Here is a 20,777-nt window from a genome sequence, read left to right as displayed (position 1 = left end):
GCTTGCCACAACCCTAACTGAGTATACACACAATGATCAAAATGCTTCCTTCTCTATGCTTCACTATCAATTGATGGATTTTGGTGATATTAGGATCCCATACGTCACAAAAATTGCCAAACATAAACCATTTAGTAACCTGGATTCTTCATATCAGAACTTGTAGCTTGACATTGCAAAGGTAATGGCAAGAAATGATGATAACAGTGATGGCATAGTTATCTACAGACAGACTGGTCTGATGCACACTTTGAATATTCATCAAAAAGCCTCCCTGTTCTGCTGGTGTGCACGATTCCTATTCTCCCTTTCTATTAATTTGACCATCGTCGCCACCTATTTTCTTTCATTTTCTCTCCACAAATCAGATAGAGAACATACGATTAGGAAACTTAGACGTTTTCACGTTCTACCTCTAGCATGTCGTAAGGAAAATTCGTTTTCAACTGGAGATTGTCAGTTGAGTCACCACTTCTATCTTCAACATCATTCCCCCCGTTGTATGTCTTAAGAGATGGCTCAGGTTCTGTTTCAGACTCTTCATGTTGCAAATCATCGTGATCGTCATTCTCATCATCATACGTACCTTGATCTTGCATGTGAAGATTGTTAATCGAGTCAATGTTTCCATCTTCACCATCAGTTTCAACATCGTATGTCTCAAGATAGGCCTCATCTCCTTCCTCCTAGAAAAACAGCGGAAAAAATATTGATTAAGGCGTTAAAATAGAAGGTATAATAGGCATAAGCACATCGACAGAATCAAGTAAAAAAAAAACCTCAGGCTCCTCCTCATCAGTGGAATAAGCAGAGTCTAGTTTGTCATACAACTCCACATCTTCTCCACCTTTCACAATGTCCATTTGTTCCTAGCAACAAAAATGCACAATTGGGGTAAGCATGAAAAATTGGCAATAGTATTATCTGCAATGGGAAGCGGGCTTGAAAGCTATGAATACGTACAAGTTCAGATTGTAGTTTCCCCACTTTGGAGTGCAGAGCTGACATATGGTTTAGGAGGGCCTGTTGCACAAGTCGTTTAATAAATCAGGAAATTATAAAATGCAACTTTTCCAAATAGTAAAATATTAAATGAAGACGGTTGATAAAATGTCCACATTAGGTCGTGCCACTAACGAGAACTTTTAAGAATAAACGGCCCGGAAATGTGTTTCCAAATGCAAGGTGATTGCTATCCCAACTCTAAATCAAATCACAATTGACTGATTAGTACCAGTCAGTTGCCATTACTCATTAGTGAACTTTGAAATTTTCAGATGAGGTGGATATGCTGATATCCATCCACATGGGACATACAACCTAGCTCTATGTGAATTTATAGGGCTCTACACTGATGGAATACACAGGATGTAGAGATACCTCGCGCCTCTGGAGTTCAATTGAACGTGCCAAGGCCTTCCTCTTCGTTAAGAGATTCTTTGGCCTCAACATTGAAGGTCGCTTATAGTCCTTTCCTCGGAAAACAAGTATGGCATATCCTTTAGACACTTTATCCACCGAAACCAAAACACCTCCACTTTCAGCTTCAAGCGCTAGTGCAATATTTTTGACCTGGTCAAAGGTTTTAACCTTCACAATGATCTTAACCAATTCTCGGTACTTCCAATGTAGGTGCATGTTCTCCACAGTACCATCAAAAACTCCACGCCTACCTGAAACCACAAATCACACCCCATAAATAACTAAAAGTTGGAAGAAGTCATGATCAAGTTGGAAGATAGAGAGATTGATTACCAAGAAGTAAGAAAGCTTTCATTCGCAAACCAAGCTTGCGAAACATAAACCTCTCCTCATCAGTAACGCTTTCCGTGTCAGCCTGCTTTTCAGCTGGTTTTAAAAAATCTTCAACCTTAGATAAGGCTCGCTCTGCTCTCATTAGTTTTCGTTCAGCCTGACATCCCAGAAAATGAGAGTTCAACCACAGGAATTCCCATGACATCAAATACACTATGGTTTGAAACATTATGCCAATTGATGCTTTAAGTTCTTTAAAGCAACTATATTGCAGACAATTTTACAAATCTAAGGTGCGAATTAGGTGCGTTACACCTACAGAAATATTTCTCATAATAAAGCCATTGATAAATAGAACGAAAGTTCCAGGTCATAAGATATTTACGAAAGCAAGTTTCTTCTGAAGCTTCCTGACAAGGTCTGCATGCCGAACCATTTTGGCATCTCTCATTATCTTTTCCTTATGATGATGATCCAATATTTTACCCCATCGCGCATCTGCATCTAAGGATTCTTCAAGAGTACCAGCCGTTCTAGATTGTTCATTTAAACCCATATTTGGCATAACCAAGGCTGATGCTCTTAAACGTGCCTGCTCCTCTTCATCTTGCATGGATTTCACCAATTTCTCCCTTTCCAGCAATGCTTCAGTGACCTCCCGTGATAAGAAATCCTTCCCTCTATAGAAGACCAAAAAGTCCTTGTTTCTAGAGAGCAGCATACCCCCTGTCAATTTCTGAACAGATAGAAGATTATATATTTGAACTTTCTAGATGGCATATCCAAATAACTAGTATGAACTTAATGCATTTTCTGATTAAAACTGACAAAGTAGCCATAAAATATCCAAATGATATGGCTATTAGTCATTGATTCAATCTTCATTCTGTTAGTCATTGACTCAATCAAGAAACGAAGATTCAAATACAGCCCTGGATCTCAAGCTGATTGCTAGTCACTATATTGAAAAGCATTTTCTAACTGATATGCGTACACCTATTTTTTGAAAGGGATAGACTTAGGTCGGTCATGAAGCAGAGGAATGTCAAACAATAAACAAGACATTAAATAGTACACTATTCTTCTGTGCACTGAAGCTTGACTATTTTAGTAACAAGAGAATACAATTTAAAACTCCATTTACAATCCGGGCATTATATGATTGACTGACTAGCACAATTAAGTTGAGAAAATGCCTCCCATCTAACACTCTCGAGTAAGAGCTAGGTCAGAAAGAGAAAATGTAGAGAAGGAATTGCAACAATAAAAGTTTAGCACATTTATTCTATGGCAAATATTTAGTTATCCTCGGATGAGGAATGCTTCAGAACTAGGCAACTTCTCTGCTAGGTTAGAATGGCAATCTTGAAGAGTCCCTCAATATCACTTTGTGCATCAGAACAACAGATACATTATCAAACTTTTTTAATCATTTATAGTTGAAAGAGGCTAAGAGAGAAGGAATAAGAATTTCAAACAAGATGTGTGGAAAATAAATGTTAACCACAAAAGTCATTCCTTAATAAGCACATGGCCGTATCATAGTGACAGAACTATTCACGGCCAAGTTTATGGAAAACATGAGCCCAAGGGCTCTAGGCACCTAATATTTCTCACATTGTCCATCTGCAGCATTTTCTCATAAATTATTCATAATTCATCTACAGCAATCTGAAAATACTATATAATGTTGCATTTGTCTTAGGGAAAAATGAAAAATGAATAGCATAATGTCAACTATATTTTCATTGTTGAAAAAAAAAAAAAAGAGACATGAATTGCTCCAAAGAATAATCACACATTCAGCAACAAAATTTTCTCTCTTTCCATAAGATGTGAAACTAAGACCTAGCTCAACCCCAACCAAGAATCGAAGAACGAAATCACATGCAACCAGGTCCAAAATGACCCAACAGTCATAGATATTGAGTCAGAATAGTAGAGCAGATGTCTTCCATTACCTTAATATCTTCTGCCATTCTCTCACTAGAAGTTAGCTGCACACCACGTTTGAGAGCAACTTTTGCAATTGAACTTTTTTCCCACAATTTAATCATGGCCACAGCCAAACCTTGAAGCTGCCTGCTTCTACCTGGCAACATAAAATTTTACATAAGCAACCAACTAAGCATCTTCAAAATTATATGAAGTTAAGAAGAAAGTTGCCATACCTAGGGCGAAGTGTGGAGGAAGAAATCTGGCAAGCCTTCGTAAATCTGTTGCCTCCTTTAGCCCCAGACTAGGTCGCACTCCATACGGAAGTACTCTAAATGGAGGCTGGTAACCAGAAACTGTACCGGGAAGCATATCAGCATCTACAGGTAATGGATCGCATCCCGACCAATCTGTGTACCTAGGACCCAGACCATCTAAAAGTTTGTCTACTTCATCCTCATACTTAACTTCTGGTGAAATTTCTTTGTTTACCTTTACCTCTGGCAATGATTTTGTGTCTTCTTTCCACTCAGCCTCAACAGTAGCTTCTGAGTTTGGCTGATGTGCATGCAAATCTTTAGAAGAACCAACTCTTGCAAAATCCTTGGTACTTTTACCATTAGAAGCTGGCAAGGGTCTAGTCGCTATTCCATTTCTCTTATGTATACGTTCATTTCGTTGCGCTGGAGGAACCTCATAGCTCACACCTCTATATAAAGAAACGGAAGCCCCAGACCTCCAAATTACCAACCCACCAGTTTTCCTCTAAACAGAATTACAGAAAGTGTTAATCAATGGATTGAAAACAAGAAGTTATTATCTCATTACCACTAATTTGAAATGAATATCACATTATAACCAAGTCTTATGTAATATTATCCTCTTAGAAACTGGATATATGAAATAATGACAGTATATTCCAGCATGAACAGCGGCGTAGCAGAGCAAATAAAACATACAAAAGAAAGCAAAATCTCTGCAGAACAAAATTTCTGCCTCCAAATCTTCCTTTGTTTCATGTTTAATCGGTGTACCCTTTTCTTTCATATAAAAAAGGTCAACAAGCCAGTGTCACTAACAAAAAAAAATCACTAACATCATGAATACTAAATTCAAACCACATTAGAAACTAGACAAAATTCAGAAACAAACCTCCAATATCTCGTGCATTCTCTTCATATCAAGAGCAGGGGCACCCTCAACTTTCACTCTTGCTATCTCTGACGTCTTCCACTTCTCATGAATTTTATTGACTACCTCCTGAGTAACACCCGCACCACCAACCTTTGTCCTGTTCTTTATCTGAAAAGTCAAGTACCTCAACCTCTTCAACTCAGATTCTGGCAGTGTCATTTCAGCAACTGAGAATCTTCTCTCCCTCCTTGCAGTCCATATCTTACCTTCCTCCTCTTCCTTGACCTTTGGCTTCTCCCATGGAAACCTCACCTCCCCACCACTCTTAAAAACACTCTCTATCCCCAATGGGGACTCCTTCGAAAACCCGCCACGTGTATTGGGCAACAATCCTTCCTCAACATATAATATATCCTCCACAGAACCTTTTTCAATCCGCCTCTCCGGGACCCCATCTTTCATCTCATTATCATCGTCTATGTATCCAAAATTCTTCAACTTCTCTATGATTTTCTCCATTGTACTATTACTACCATTGCCACCACCAGCACGAACCCCGCCATTGTCATTTTGATAATCTAATGCCAGCTGAGGTGATTTGGGACGGTTGTGTTTGTGGGGATTGTTCCAATTCGATAACCAATTGTTACCAGATACATTTGAAGTGGGGTTCTGTTGCTTGATGGTTTTGTTAGTGACAACATGCCCGGATTTCCTTGGTGGGTTTTGGCCAGGGAGTGAATTAGAGGTTATGGTACTATGAGTCGCATAGAAAGCATGCTTCTTGAGAGGGATAGAGCAACTGTACCTGAAGAACAGGAGGTGTGTGCCATTGAACCTGGAGAAGGAGCTTTGAAATGAGTCCAAGAAGTTCGTTGGGTGGAATTGGCGACTGGGAACTAGAGCCATAACGAGAGTATCATCAATCCAGCGAGTGAAATTGTTGAAAATTAAAACAAGTGCGAATAAGGCTGATTCAAGAAATTGTTGTTGAAGACTACTACGTAATTGAAAGAGAAATCTGCACTCCTCTTTTTCTGGTCTCAGGTTATCATCAACGGCTAAAAAGGGTAGAAGATATCAACAAGAAGTGAGCCAGAGATGCAGTTTCTTTCGGCCCAATTTTATAGTCCAAAATTATGTGCCTAAGATCATAAACTATTGGCCCAAGCCCATGCTCATGCCTTTATAATACACCGTTGGATTCAATTTGACCAGATCTCATATGTCCAATCTGTTCTTCGAAACATCCATCTCATTTGGGCTTCCTCCGGGCACCTTTGCCATCGACGGAATCTCAAACCCATCCGCCGCTTTCCCTGGACTCCACGTTCCACCGCAGCCGCGTCTAACTGCGTCTCGCGAGTCGTAAGCTTTCAGGTATCTCTCTCATCTTGTCCCAGTAGCAGTGCCGTGTGGTTTTGATTGGTTGGCGGAAATTGAGTTGGGGATGGCATTCTGAACTTGGATTTTTGTGGGTTTAAGTTTATTTGTCCAGTGGAGTGGAGATTTTATTTATGATCTATCTTGATTTGCGAGTTTGCATGTTTGGGTTCTGCGTGCTGTCCTCTAAGGGTTTGGTTGTTTCACTTACTCCTGAATTTTTCGATTCTAGTGCATGTGATTGGTAGAGAATGTTTCTGGCGTTATGCCGTTTTAGTGTGGATGAAAGAAGGCTATTGTGTTTATTGATTTTCTCTGATTTAACGTGGTGTTTGTAGACTGTCCTCTGTAATTATGGCATTGTTGCTGAGATTAGTCAAGTATTTGACTGTGCGAAATGCAGTTTAGATGGGATTAGATCAAGAACTAGTTCAACACATTGTCAAATAAAGTATGCCCTTTTGTTATGGTTAGGGTTTGTGGGGCATTTAAAGTTCGATGGTTACATGGGAGGGTGATGTATAGCTGATCTGGTTTAGAGTCTAGGAACTTTTCTATTTGGAATGGATATTACTTTTGTCGATGTTGATGATTCATAAAAGATCACATTTTCAAAGACTGACATTATTTCCTAATTCCTAGGTGCATAAGCTGTTGGTTGCATTATTGCAATTATTGTAATTGTGTTTACGCAACAAAACCTGACATTTAGTCTTCATTTTTAATGGGAAATAGGGTGTTTAACGTCTTAAATGAGCTTTCAATTTGACCTTAATTGCATTGGCAGTATCAGTTGGATTAAACTCAAGCCTAACAGCTAGACACCCTTATCTAGTTTAAACTTGAAAATAAAGTTGAATTGAACTTGAGGTCGACCTTGAGTTTGTATCAAGCTGAGTCAAAACATTTAAGGGTTCAGCATAGCTTGGCTAGATGATGCCATTGCAAGATACTTAAGTACAAACTGATGTCCTTGTCAATATTACTATTTAGTTTTTATCATCTACTGTATAAATTAAATCCCATATTGGTTCCATTAGGGGGTCATGGTTTTGGGCATCTCAGTCTTGCCTTCCAAATTTAAGGGTTTACAATATTTGGTTGTACATGGTTTGTTACTATAATAAATATCAAACTCTAGCACAAATTGTTTGCTGGTGGTTTTTTAAATACTATTGAAAGGCATGTGGGTTTCAAGACTGGGATTCTTTTTTTGTTTGCCCTAAAATCGGGTTATATCATTCTGTTGATGAATTTCTTATCTTTATAGCACAGCAGATGTGTAAAACATTGTGGAAGAAAAATTACACTCTAGCCAACCTGCACATGAACTGTTGAAGGGCTAGCTGGTGTGCTAAGAGCCTAGGACAACTTCTTAAATTTGTGATGTTGGTCTGTTCTCTCAATTGATTGGCAAACTAAGAGCTTTCTCACTGCTTTGTTTTAGTGGAGTCCATGGTCTATAGTTCTGAATGCCACTGTTGTTAATAACTAGATATGCTCAGAAGTTTTTAGCATTAAATACTTATATCCCTTTCTATACCCACCATCCATAATTTGCTTAAACTTTACTTTAGATGATTGACATGACATGATGGGTTATTTGTACATTCACTTGTTAAAAATAAGCAACTGAATTCTTTTGGGTTATGTCAGGTAGAAGAAGAAAATGTTTATTAGAGTACAGTTGCCTTGGAATGTGATTATTCCTGCTGAAAACCTTGATGTGGAAGGCCTGATGCTGAAGAAGTCAATTGTTAACCGTCTGTTAGATGAATTTGCTGGTAAGAAAGCCACCAAAGATTTTGGCTATTTTCTTGCTATCACAACTTTGGACAACATTGGAGAGGGAAAAGTTAGGCCGCAGACAGGGGATGTGCTTTTCCCTGTTGTTTTTAGCGCGGTCACCTTCAAAATCTTCAGAGGGGAGGTCATACAGGGGGTTGTGCAGAAAGTGCTGAAGCATGGGGTTTTCTTGAGCTGCGGGCCCTTGGAGAATGCATACCTCTCCAACACAAAAATGCCTGATTATAACTATGTAACTGGAGAAAATCCAGTCTTCCTAAGTGAAAAGCAATCTAAGATAGAGAAAGAGACAGTGGTTCGTGTCATGGTGATTGGCACAAAGTGGCTAGAGGCGGAAAGGCAATTTCAGGCGTTGGTAAGTTTGGAGGGCGATTATCTTGGGCCGTTGTGATTATCAGACTGTTAGTTTTTTTATGCAAAATATATTTTGTGAAGGAATGTTACGACGCTACTACTTTAAGAACTACTGGTAACTCCCATTTACTGTATTAGCAGATGATGGTGTAAGTTGATGGTTTAATGGCATGTGTAGATTGCAAATTGGAACATATATGTATCACTTAGAGAAGGTTTAATTTAGCACTGTTGTATGCCATTAGTCCTTTCCATCAATTTAGCTATATGCATGTGGTGGATCATTATCTCTGTCAGAAGATTTGAAAATTCACTACTCTTGTTGTATGTTTGTTCTCTGAAACCTGGGTGTGGTATGTGGTGAGACTTTCATGAAGTGTTTGATGGGGGTATAGGTTATGCATTATGATGTATAGGCAGTCAAGATAGACCTTGAGCTTGTTCTTCAATATAAACGACACAACCCTTGCTGCAGATTCTACCATGAATGTGAGTAATATATAGTCCTTAACAATGATTTGATATGAGAATGACATTCATTTGCATTAATTTTAACTACTCTTTTCAATCTAGTGCATGTAACAATCATTAACGACTCGAAGAGGGCATGGAAAAGATTCAGCCCCCGAATCTCTGTCCGAAGATGGCAATGTGATTTAAGAAATTAGGAGTTTGCGAGCGATATTATATAATTTCATGTTCAATTTGAATGATGGTAGATTTTTTGTCAAATGATTCTGAATAATATACGGTTCTTCCTTTTAAAAAATTAAGGCATAAAGCACTTACGAGCCTTTCTATTATATCTCATGTGAACTTTAAACTCTACTATTTTTTCGGGTCAACATTAAACCCTCCTATTATATCTCAAGGTGAACTTTAAGTTTTCCTACTTTTACAGGTCAACATTAAGCCCTTATACTAATTAATATCTTTGGATTAAATAAAATTTTTCTATAAAATAAATAATCTTATTAAGTAAAATTTAGAAAAATTATACTTTTTGTAATCCTTATTTTGTGCCTTTTTTGAGGTTACAAAACAGACACAAAATGGGTTTGGGATGCGGCCCATTGGAAGATTAGAAAGTCAAGCCCACTATGTTTACTGCTGAACCGCTGGTTTTTGATAAAGCCCATGACAATCTAAGCGGTAAACAATCCTAAAATCCGATTTGTCTCTCTGTTTCTCCCTCTCTCCTCTCTGAGAATTGTTTCTTGTTGTTGACTCGATGTCGAGCAATCCGGGTTTCTTCTCTCGCGTCAAGGAGGCCACCCAGTCTCTCGCTGCTGGCCGTCGTCCGTGGAGTGAATTCCTGGACCTGACCTCACTCAACCTTCCCTCTTCCGTCTCCGACGCCACAACCCGAATCACCCAAAACCTCACCCACTTCCGTGTCAATTACACCCTAATCGTCGTCCTGATTCTCTTCCTGAGCATCCTCTTCTACCACCCTCTAGCGATCTTGCCCTTCGTGATCGTCTTCTTGGGTTGGCTCTTCCTCTACTGCTTGCGCGATGATTCTGATCCTTTCGTTGTCTTTAATTGCAACGTTGACGATTCCGTTGTGTTCTCTGTGCTTGTCGCGGTCTCGATTTTTACTGTTTTCTTCACCCACACTTGGGCCAATGTGGCGGCCGCGGTTGTAATTGATCTCGCTTTGGTGGTTTTGCATGCTGTGTTGCGGAGTACGGACGATCTTGTTATGGAGGATTTTGTGTCTCCATATGGGGACTTGACTGATAGTCCGCGAGGATCTTATGCCGGTATTTGATTACGTGTCTCGAAGGTACTTCTGTAAATCATTTACGTAGCTGAGAACTCTTGGAACGAAAGAAGAAGTCCCTTTATGTTCAGTAGGTGGAGCTTAATTGAGATTCTTGTTACTTTGTTTGATATTGCAATTGTAGCATAATGACATGGTTTAGGTGAAAAGTATTACTGTGATTGGAGCGACTCTGTTCAGAGGTTAATTTTACTGGTCAGTGGTCCTTTTATGATATAGAAAAACTCCATTCGATTTTCATGAGTTGCTCTGGACAAGAAATGATATCCTGGTTTAATTTTGTGTTCATTGCTGAATTCTTCAGAAAATATTGATTTAATTTTCATGAGTTGGCAGAGTTGCTATCTCAGTAGTTGCAGCTTGATTGATATTCTTGACAGATACTGTATTGCAATTGTTGCATAGATGAAAATTTTAGGCTGATTTTACTGTGCAATATGGAGTGACTCCATTTTTTAGGTTAACTTTCTTGGTCATTGTATCATATGTTTTAGAAAGACTCGATTCAATGTTCATGAGTTGCTCTGGTCAAGAAATCATAGCCTGGTTTACTTTCTTGCTCATTGAATGATTTGGAAAGAGTATTTAATTTTAATACGTTGCTATGACATAGCCCATAGGAATCATTAGTTATTATCCTCTCATTGCCTTATATGTAGAAAATTTGGCAATCGCCTTTTCTATTAAGCCGGAGATTTGTCTAGGGTTGTCTTCAATTTGATTTTCTTGATTTGCTTTGGTCAATAAATCTTGGGTTGATTTCATCCCAGTATTTTATGTTTATTTCCCTTCTTTTTATACTGAGGCATGGCTTTGTAACTTTGTTTAGATGAGATAAAATCCAACATGTGTAATTTGTCTTTGTTTGTTAATATATGGCGGCGCATCAATGAGCTAATTTAGAAATGCACCGTTTCAGTGCTGATTATGCTGTGTTTGATATTTCTAAATTATAAGACCTAGAGTTTGTTCCATTTTAGTTCCTGCTGAATAACTTATCCCTTCAGTTTTGTTATGTAGAGTAATTTGGCCATCACTTTATTCTTTTAACCTGTGTTTTGTCTAGGAATTGACACAGTAAGTGCCTTAATTAGGACCCTTACCTATTTGTTTAACCTAGATTTTTTACTTTGGCAGATTAGTGATGCTTTTGTTATCTGGTCGTGGAGGAAATTCTTGTAGGTGTATGGTCCTTTGCCTCACTCTCGCCATTTCCACCACCATAACCACCTCCCTCCTCCCTAACCAGCCTGCTCACCCTCTGAGGATCCAACGCAAACCGGGTTCCTTGTGCCGTGGACTGGTCAAACTTCACTGCCTGCGGTGGGTGTCCTGCAGATGAGGTTTGTGATGAAAATGTTTTCTTAGAAGGGCTTGATGCCTTCATGCCTGAAATGTTGCATTAGAGGTTTTTTTTTTTTTTGTTATGAGAATAACATGTGTTCTCGTACAATACACATGTGCTTAGGTGGCTTACTTCTGTTGGCTAGAGTCGGTTAACTGTTCTGTTAATATGTGCTTAGGTGGCTAACTTTCATTAGCTAGAGTCGGTGCTTATATATGGTATATTAGCTAGTTAGCCGTGTTGCAAGTTTAGGTTCTGTTTGGTATCACTTTCAAAAATTATGAAAACAAAAAATAAAATATAAATATAAAACTGAAAATGAAAACATAAATTTGACTACTTGTTTGGTTGCGTATTTAAAATAGAAAATGAAAACATAAATAGATGAGATAGTCATGCGAGATGTCGTGAAGCTCTGCCCTTGATTTAAAGAAAAAGTGAATGCCCAAAGTCCGGCCCAGGCCAGATAAGACCCTGAAGCCCTCCTTGGGCCTGTAGACCACCCTGGAATCGACCTGACCCCGATGACTATCTTGGGCTCGTAGCCCAAGCTGGCCTCAAAGATGTTTTTGGGACAAACCCAACCCTGACGACTGTCCCAGGACAGACCCAGCCTTGAAGATCGTCCTGGGATCGACCAAACCCCGATGACGTCTTGAGACAAACCCGATCTCGAAGCCCGTCCAGGGATCGACCCTGGCCCGAAGCCTGTCCTGGGACGACCTCAACCCCTAAAATCATCTCAGGATCGAACCAACCTCGAAGATTGTCCCGGGACCGACCTAGCCCCAAAGACCGTCATGAGACCAACCCAACCTCAAAGAACAACTCGGGACTTATACCACCCCGAAGCCTGACCCAACCCCAGAGATCGTCCTAGGACAACCTAACCCAGACGATGGTCCCAAGATAGACCCGACCCCGAAGCCCATCTGGGGACCGACCTGGTCCCAAAGACTATCTCGGGATCGACTCGACCCCTATGACCGTCCCAGGACAGACCCGACCTAAAGATTGTCCTGGGGCATACTTGAGCTTGATGACCGTCCCAGGTCAGACTCTTCCCCGAAGTTTGTCCCGGGACCGACTTGGGCCTGAAGATCATCTCGGGATACAGCCAACCTTGACGATCATCTCGGAACAAACATTGCCCTGACGTCGGTCTTGGGATAGACCCTGCCCCGAAGATCGTTCCGGGACAGACTCGACCTTGATGCCCGTCCCAAGACAGACCCGGCTCTGAAGACCTCCAGGGACTGACCTGACCCTGAAGACCATCTTGAGACAGACCCGACCTTGACGACCTTCCAGGGAGAGACCTTGCGTCAAAGCCTGTCCAGGGATCGACCTGACCCCAAAGACCATCTCGGGACGGATTTGACCCGGAAGCCTTGCCCGAGACCGACCAAAGCCTGAAATTTTGACCGGGATAGACCCACGCCTAAAGCCCGAGTCGGACCCAACCCAAAAATGAGAAAATGATAGAAGGGTCGGTACGCATGTTGTGTGAGAGAGAAAGGAGATCGTCGTCTGTGTGGTGTTTTAAAAACTTTTGAAAACTTGTGTTTTGTGTTTTTAAAACTTTTTGAAAACTCGTAGGTTTTCATAGAAATGAAAACAAAAAATACAAACAAATATTATTTTTAATTTTTGTTTTCTTTTTTTTTGAAAACCAAAAAAAAAAAACAATTGTGATACTAAACAGGGTCTTACCTTAGTTTTTGTGATATTGATAACACTATAAAAAATTCTTCTTTCACTAATCACAACTTCCGCTGTACTCTCCTTAACGCCATTTCCATTTTTGTGCTAGGTTAGGTTAGGGACGTTGTCGATCATTATTTATTTATTTTTCCGTAGTCTTAATTAATGCCTCATAATATTCATTTTAAAGCAGACCCTAAGTGGCCCAAAATGAATAATGGGCCTGTATTGATGATGACCAGACTAGCATCCGAAGTGTAAGTCGACTATATGATTGGCTGGGGTATGCTCCAGTTTAACTACAGCGGGCCCCCCCGCTGTACTTGAGCCACACTGCCGATAATTTTTTTTTAAAAGGTCATCATTATCATTATGTTTTGATCAGTTTACGAGTTCAGATTATTTTTTTTTGTGCTGATCAAAAATTAAATTGAACAGAAAGTTCTAAACGGTTGATTATGGATTCGAAATATTCGACGTCTCTTTTATAATAAATCTGATTTTTTATTTAGGACATAATATATATTGTTAGACTCATAAACCCATCAAAATACATTGATAATATTTTTTGTAATTTTTTTTTATCTCCGGTGTAACTTAACTACAACGGGATCTATTGTAGTTAAACAACAACTTGACATTAGCCTAGTGGTTATATTGTTGAGCTTAGAGATGAAAGATTTCTCAGACTAGACGCTTGAACCGGTTTGATATAATTTCTTGGGTTTCCTAGGTTCCATGAGCTGATGGCACGGGTATGGTTCTTGTGAGGGGTAAGAGTTCTATTATGGGCCTCAGTCAATCGTATTTGTGCATTGGACTTCGGCTCAGGAATAAATTGATGGTCCACTGTGTGTACGAGATGATCATCTTGGGTTTAAAACTAGTCCAGGAGTCGCAAATAACTGTTGGGCTGGGGCATTCCGGTCTTCCAAAAAAAAATGTTGGTAGTTAAACTACATCAGCCCCGCGGCATCCCTTGACTATGCATGTTGGAAAGTGTGAATTTATTCTTAAAAATGAATTAAGTAAAAATGAATATTTTTTTTTTTGAGGAAAGTAAAAATGAATATTACAACAATATCAAATCCGTTTCTTGTATATAGGACAATTGATTGCATCAGTTGACATTTTTAGATTGGACCAGTACAATAATGAAGCCTGGATTTAAGGGTGTGGCTAAATGTTGCCAACTCTTCTTGTTGGGCACAATAATGTCTTGGGATCCAAGTGAGCTCCTTTTGATAACTATAGACTCTAGAGTAGAAAACTAAGTTGATAATATAATAAATAAACTTGAAAGGAACGGATATGAAGAATGAGGGTAACACCCAAGCCACTAGTTAAAATGATAAAAATTGTGTATATCATCCATCTTTGTGAAGTTGTGATCAGAGTTCGAATCCCCCTCTCGTTTCAAAAAATAAAAATAAAAATGAGGGTAACACCCAAATCATTAGTTAAAGTCATAAAGATGGCGTGTATCATTTTTGTGATTAGGGTTCGAATCCTTCTTCATCCGTTTCAAAACAAAAAAGAAAAAGAATGAGGGTAACAAGCTTCCAATTGAACTTCGTAACAATTGAACGTATTGAACCTGTATTCATGACTGTACTCTTGCATATTATTTTCAATTTTAAGTTATTACAAAATAAAAATATAATATACATGAACGGCAATAACATTAAAGATCAACACACAAGTTGGCTTCAGCTATCATTCCATTCCGTGACCAACTTGTACAAAAATAATATTTTCCAACATGAAGTTAAAACTAGATGCTGCCACAAGGCCCAAAACTCACGATCCAAGAAAAACTTTATTACTTAATTTAATTAATAAGGTCCAAAGAGATCATACCAGGGCTGGGAGGGGATCAATTATTAGTTACAATTCCCTTCCCTGTCAAAAACCATGTTAAATTATGATTTTTTTAAAAATGATATTAGAGTTAGTATTTAGGATTTAGGAACAATGAGTCGTTGGCTAAGATGGTGAACTTGACCGTGATAACTCTTAGTGTAAGTGGGAGGTTGTGAGTTCAAATCTCATTGATGTTTTGTTATCTGGTTGTGGAGGAAATTCTTGTAGGTGTATGGTCCTTTGCCTCACTCTCGCCATTTCCACCACCATAACCACCTCCCTCCTCCCTAACCAGCCTGCTCACCCTCTGAGGATCAATTATTAGTTACAATTCCCTTTCAAAAACCATGTTAAATTATGATTTGTTTAAAAATGATATTGGAGTTTAGGAGTTAGTATTTAGGATTTAGGAACAATGAGTCGTTGGTTAAGATGGTGAATTTGACCATGATAACTCTTAGTGTAAGTGGGAGGTTGTGAGTTCAAATCTCATTGCTGTTTTCAGTATCGTAATTTACAAGATAGACCATTGCTCGGCCTAGTATGTGAATGCCACCCTGCGTCATCTACTCATTGGGCCTCAATCCATGTCTCAACTAATCCATAAGGGGGTTGAAGGGTCTTCCACATGGCCCGAAGTATATCAGTCAGTTGTCCGATGGATAGTTGGATGAGTTCCACGTTATCAAAAAAGAATTTTGATTGGGATGGTAAAATTGACTACCGAAACTCCTTGCGAATGCAGGAGGTCGCAAGTTTTACCCCTACACCCAGCAATTTCAGCGTTATTTGCTTGCATGAGCCAAAGCCCATATATTGTAGGTTTAGTGGAATTAACTTTTCTTTGTGGGATTTGACCTCGTTCTCCTCGCATGAGTTTCGTTCTGGTCTTACCTGTCATTAGTATAGAGTGGATTGGATTAGCGGCTTGATTTTAGAGCTGGCCCAAGTGTTCGGTGGACATGTTGGATTAAAGAATTCTCGTTTAGCAAAAAAAATTTTAGGCTTCATTTTTTTTTTCAAAATATATTACATTCTAATATTATAAACATAAAAATATTCTATAATACATTTTAAAGCATGATTTAACATAATTTTGAGAGGAAATTGTAACTAAAATTGTAGGTAGCAATTGGAACCACTGTCCCATAAAATTCTTGGTGATGATCCATTAGTTATAAGTTCAATTTTCATAATATCATTAAATAAACACAAACATAACATGCTGTGTCAGTAACCACCTTATCATGATCGGCATTATAGAATTCCAACCACATTTGATTTTAACACCCTACATTCATACAATACATACATACATATATATACACACACACACACATGGTTATAAATGAAAGCCCCATTGGCATGCACATGGTCTTGTTCCCTCCTTCAGTTGGGTCAAGAATTTTAATATCTTCATCTCCAAAAACTGGCAAATAGAATAATAATGTACATCAAAAGGAGGGCATGATTGAGGTATATATATGTATATATATAGAATCTCTTGTGGTCCAAAAACAGATCAATGAAATAATTTATCAGAAACATATTCAAACAGCTAGCGAGGACAACAATGACAATTACAAATGAATAGAAATTATTAAGCAAATAATTAAGTTAAACAAAGCCAGACATAAAGCTAAGGTTTATTGCTTTTTTGTCCATTACAAATGTCCACATCTCTGAATTATATATCTATATACCACCATCATCAAATAAAAAATACAAAACATACATTCAATTAAAGAACACTCTCTTGCTTGATCCAATCTAGTTCCACAATACTCTCTAGGCCTTGTGGACACAATACTTATAAAGGACACGGCATGTAGATATATATATATATATGTTTCAATTCAGGCTCTGCTCTTGCATTTCTCCATGGCTCTTGGCGCTGCAAGTGTAACAATAATTTTGTGAATTAGTAATAAATATAAGAAAAATATACTTCAATATGTATACATACCAAGTCCAATTGCTTCAGATCCTTTCATAATGCGCAAGCGCTTGCATGAATCAACAAACATCCTGCATAAATTAAATTATAACCTAGGTTAATTACTTCACACACACACACACACAGACATATATATATATATATATATATATATTTGAGCAACTAGTAGTTGTAAGAAATATGAATAATTGTTTTGGGTTTTAATTTTGAGTTAGATGGAGGTAGTACTTACTCCCATGGAACATCGCCAACAAGCATCCAGTCACCATCCTTATCTTCGTAGGTTGGCACATAATCACTACTGTTGAGTAGATCCATCAACTTGCTCTCATTCATAAAATCTATCATTCCTTGTGCTCCATTATAATTACCTATTAATTCAACAAAAATCACGTATCATGACGACATTTTAATTAGGATTATTGATTAATTGAAATTAACATGTATACATACATACCCATAGTGAAGGAACTGAACATTTTGGCCAAGGCATCAGAGAGTTGTTGATAGCTTTTATACATCTTCAAGTCAACTTTGCGAAGATAAGGTGCTCCATCCATTGAAACCTTCACAAATGCTGCATTACATCCACCACTACTATCCTTCTCATGACTACTCTCCTCGCTAATACTGTTTTTTTGAGTCATAATATTCTTCCTGTAAGATCTCACTGGTGGCCAACCCACAACCTGTGCCCTGCAAAAATCAATCAAAACCCCCACTATTTATTAACTATATATATACTATACCAGTAACTTTGCGCTTGCTCAACAAGTTAGCTTATCGAGTTGAACTGGTAGTAAGAAAGAATAAGAATGGAACTCACTTGGCTGGAGGTTTTGAAGAGTCGTGGGTTTTGTCCTTTGAATTAACATTCTTGATCATCTTCTCATTCAGATCCAACATAGCTTCCTTGGATTCATGAAGCTTTAGCTTCAAGTCAACCGTCTCTGAAAACCCTCTCTTTCCGGTAACCTTTGTGATTTGATCACAATCACTAGTAACTTTACCACCACCACCAGGAAGCCCTAGACACAGCTCTGTCTCTTTCAAGTTCAAGTCTCTCTGGCCGACGATCGTATCCGCCATTTTCCAGCGATCTCTCTCTATGGATACCTCCCCAATCTCTTCTATCCTTACTTTGTTGTGCTGATGATGATGATGAGAAGTGTGAACTACCCTTCTTCTTTTTTTGTGTCCTCTAGCTAGCTAGTATACTTCTCTATTATATGACTCAATAATATAACTGTTGGGGGTTGTTTGTACAGCTGCATGTGTGTGATGTCGGATCTAGGCTTCGCAATTCATTTAAAATTGTAGAATCTAGAATTTGATTCCAATGGTTTGGGAGTTGTGTCACATCATAACACATTTTTATTTTTTCATTTTTAAAACTTGTCTGACTTTTTTTTCCACTATTAGATGTGAACTGTAGACTCTAAGGAATTATGGAACCTCCAAATCCGTATATGTCATACAAGTAGTCTTGTGATGTTTTGGGTTCTTGACACTTGTATAGATCTTGAACCGTTGGTCTTGGAGGAGATAAATCAAGTTGATAACATGGTAACGTGATAGGATATTTGGGGTGGCCATGGATATTGGTTTACCCTTGCCATAGCTTCTGAAGGTCAACTAGTGGAACATACTCACATGCATGACTTTTTTTGGCTGGTATAAAATTAGATAGTTTACACGTTCTTGTAAAGTAACATGATATATGTTTCCAATTTCAATATGCAATGAAAATTAATCTTGAACACCACACTCATATATGCTAGGTATAAAATAAACATGCCTATGATAACTAGTTATTTCGATTTTCTACTAGCGGCTTTAACTATAATCTTCGTTTTATTTATTGATTTCAGTATGGTACGACTCATGAATCATATGTACATAACATTTCATGTCGTATCATTTTCGTTAAGGAATAAAATTAAGGATCAACATTCTTCTATCGATATCATGAATTAATTACTATATTAATGATCAACCTTCCCTTCCCTTCCCTTCATTCATCTCTAAAGTCATTTTCGAATTCAATTCCAGCTAATTTAATTCTGCAAACAATTAATAACCACACACACAAAAAAAAATCTTTGTGGTCATGCATAAGAATATTTTCTTTTTCTTTTTCTATCTCCTATACTAGTATACTCTCCTTTCCGTGATTTAATGAGGTTTGCTGGGGTGTTGGGAAGGGAATGTGCCATAAAGCACGATCAAGTCTTAACTAATTCTTTTTATTTTTTATTATTATAATAAATAAAGAAAGTGTTTTCTAATTTAATTAGCTAAACTGTATAGTAGTTGGTTATAATATATAGTTTTCGATGAAGCTTCTTAAATTGAGTGTACTCACATGAATCAATAATTGATGCAAAATCTTATACAAGGTTAAGTTGGTAAATAACCAGCTGTTCATATCTTATAAATCGTTATTCCAAGACATTTTGACAATGATATATATCATTCCCAAAAGATGGGATAATGTATTTACACGTACTTACCTTCTTTGCTCCATGACAAAGTATTAATACGATGACCAATGAGAGGTGGTTCGGTTGACAATCGATTGAGTTAGGCATATGAATGCTCAATGTTCGATTCCAACTACAAACATATTTTTTTGTGATATTTAAAAAAAAAAGTATCAATATGATGAGTCCAATTTAAATTTTAAAATTGGAAGGTGATGCATTGGCGTATCAATTCTATATGGAATGAGATCGCAAATAAGACAAGTCTGCTCGAGCATATGGTGCTCGGACGCATTGGAAAGTCGCTCGAGCGGATCAGCGTGCCTCTTACGTTCAATCTCGAGCGAAAGGTGTAGCCGCTCGAGTAAACATGTGTGCTGAAGCCTCCCGTATGTCTTCACTAGCCGCATATCTTTCCACTCAATTGAAACTTCACAATTGCGTGTGCTTTGATTTTCTTAATGTCATAAATACATTTATTTAAAATTTGAATCTATTTAAGGTTTTTATCAGAAATTCACACCTCAAACAACCAACTATATTGTCCGTTATGAGGTTTCCGATTTCTATAGATACATCGGATTACCTTCATGGGTTGATTCCTCTCAAGCCTAGCAAATAAGCTAAACTCAACTCACTAAGCTTTGAGAAAAAGACATTTGTTTGTTAGGAGTGGACTTTGTCCATATTAACCCGTTTATAGAATTGTGTCTAGCCAACGTGGGACTTCTATGTTCTTAAAAGTTTCATTTGATTATTTACGGTTGTTAACTCTCATTAGAGGTCAATTCTTGTTGAATTAATAAAAAATCATAAGGTTTTCTCTTGTCCTACTTTTGTTAAGTTCTTGGTGGATTAAACCAATAAAAACTGTGTTCGCAATCGTGAATTTCTCTTTATTTAATCGCGCACTTCGTCAGAACGATTGGTTTTCAACATCCTGGATGAGCTATTTGAACTCTACCCCAAATGAAAGCATACACAGAACCAAAAAAATACGCCATTATCCTGTTAAAAGAATAAAGGGATGCCATGTATTTAGAAGCACCGTTTTGGGCTACAAGCCTTTTAAAGCCCATACAAGTAGGCCCATTAAGATAAAATCCAACCATAGCCCATTCGTCGCCATAGGCTTCAAAATCCAAAACCACGTGGGCCCAATACGAGCAAGACTAGTCAATACCATGGAACATTTTCCTCACCAGATGCTGCAGCGAAAAGCGGGTCCCAAATCTCTCTTTATTTCCGTATGGGGTCCCACACGGTTTGCAG

General features: G+C 38.2%; 4 protein-coding genes across 5 annotated transcripts; 2 read left to right on the top strand and 2 right to left on the bottom strand.

Annotated features, from left to right (window-relative positions):
- Positions 1-130: 130 nt before the first annotated feature.
- Positions 131-5,909, bottom strand: LOC119997724 (CRM-domain containing factor CFM3A, chloroplastic/mitochondrial-like). The gene is made up of 9 exons (XM_038844908.1): positions 4,843-5,909; positions 3,927-4,455; positions 3,717-3,847; positions 2,141-2,491; positions 1,756-1,912; positions 1,381-1,673; positions 964-1,023; positions 780-869; positions 131-686 (listed from the first exon to the last, which is right to left on the bottom strand). Exons 1-9 carry the CDS (start codon positions 5,731-5,733, stop codon positions 393-395), a joined length of 2,796 nt encoding a protein of 931 aa, XP_038700836.1. The 5' UTR covers positions 5,734-5,909; the 3' UTR covers positions 131-392.
- A 137-nt stretch (positions 5,910-6,046) lies between these two features.
- On the top strand, positions 6,047-8,678 carry LOC119997743 (DNA-directed RNA polymerase V subunit 7-like). Its single transcript, XM_038844931.1, has 2 exons — positions 6,047-6,204; positions 7,864-8,678. The coding sequence occupies exon 2, from the start codon at positions 7,877-7,879 to the stop codon at positions 8,402-8,404; it is 528 nt and encodes a 175-aa protein (XP_038700859.1). The 5' UTR covers positions 6,047-6,204; positions 7,864-7,876; the 3' UTR covers positions 8,405-8,678.
- Positions 8,679-9,527: 849 nt separating this feature from the next.
- Positions 9,528-11,732, top strand: LOC120003226 (PRA1 family protein D). Of its 2 annotated transcripts, none has more exons than XR_005469313.1 (2): positions 9,528-10,227; positions 11,291-11,732. XR_005469313.1 is itself a non-coding variant. In XM_038852114.1 (2 exons), the coding sequence occupies exon 1, from the start codon at positions 9,599-9,601 to the stop codon at positions 10,139-10,141; it is 543 nt and encodes a 180-aa protein (XP_038708042.1). In that variant the 5' UTR covers positions 9,528-9,598; the 3' UTR covers positions 10,142-10,156; positions 11,291-11,732. The 2 variants fall into 2 exon arrangements, 1 of the variants encoding a protein (XP_038708042.1); XM_038852114.1 differs by having other exon boundaries at positions 9,528-10,156.
- Positions 11,733-16,695: 4,963 nt separating this feature from the next.
- LOC120003219 (auxin-responsive protein IAA14-like) lies at positions 16,696-18,228 on the bottom strand. The gene is made up of 5 exons (XM_038852104.1): positions 17,849-18,228; positions 17,480-17,718; positions 17,255-17,393; positions 17,032-17,093; positions 16,696-16,959 (listed from the first exon to the last, which is right to left on the bottom strand). Exons 1-5 carry the CDS (start codon positions 18,109-18,111, stop codon positions 16,922-16,924), a joined length of 741 nt encoding a protein of 246 aa, XP_038708032.1. The 5' UTR covers positions 18,112-18,228; the 3' UTR covers positions 16,696-16,921.
- Positions 18,229-20,777: the final 2,549 nt, after the last annotated feature.

This window comes from Tripterygium wilfordii, chromosome 1 (genome assembly GCF_013401445.1).
Source record: "Tripterygium wilfordii isolate XIE 37 chromosome 1, ASM1340144v1, whole genome shotgun sequence".
Classification (NCBI taxonomy): domain Eukaryota; kingdom Viridiplantae; phylum Streptophyta; class Magnoliopsida; order Celastrales; family Celastraceae; genus Tripterygium; species Tripterygium wilfordii.
This window is presented reverse-complemented; position numbering and strand designations above follow the sequence as displayed.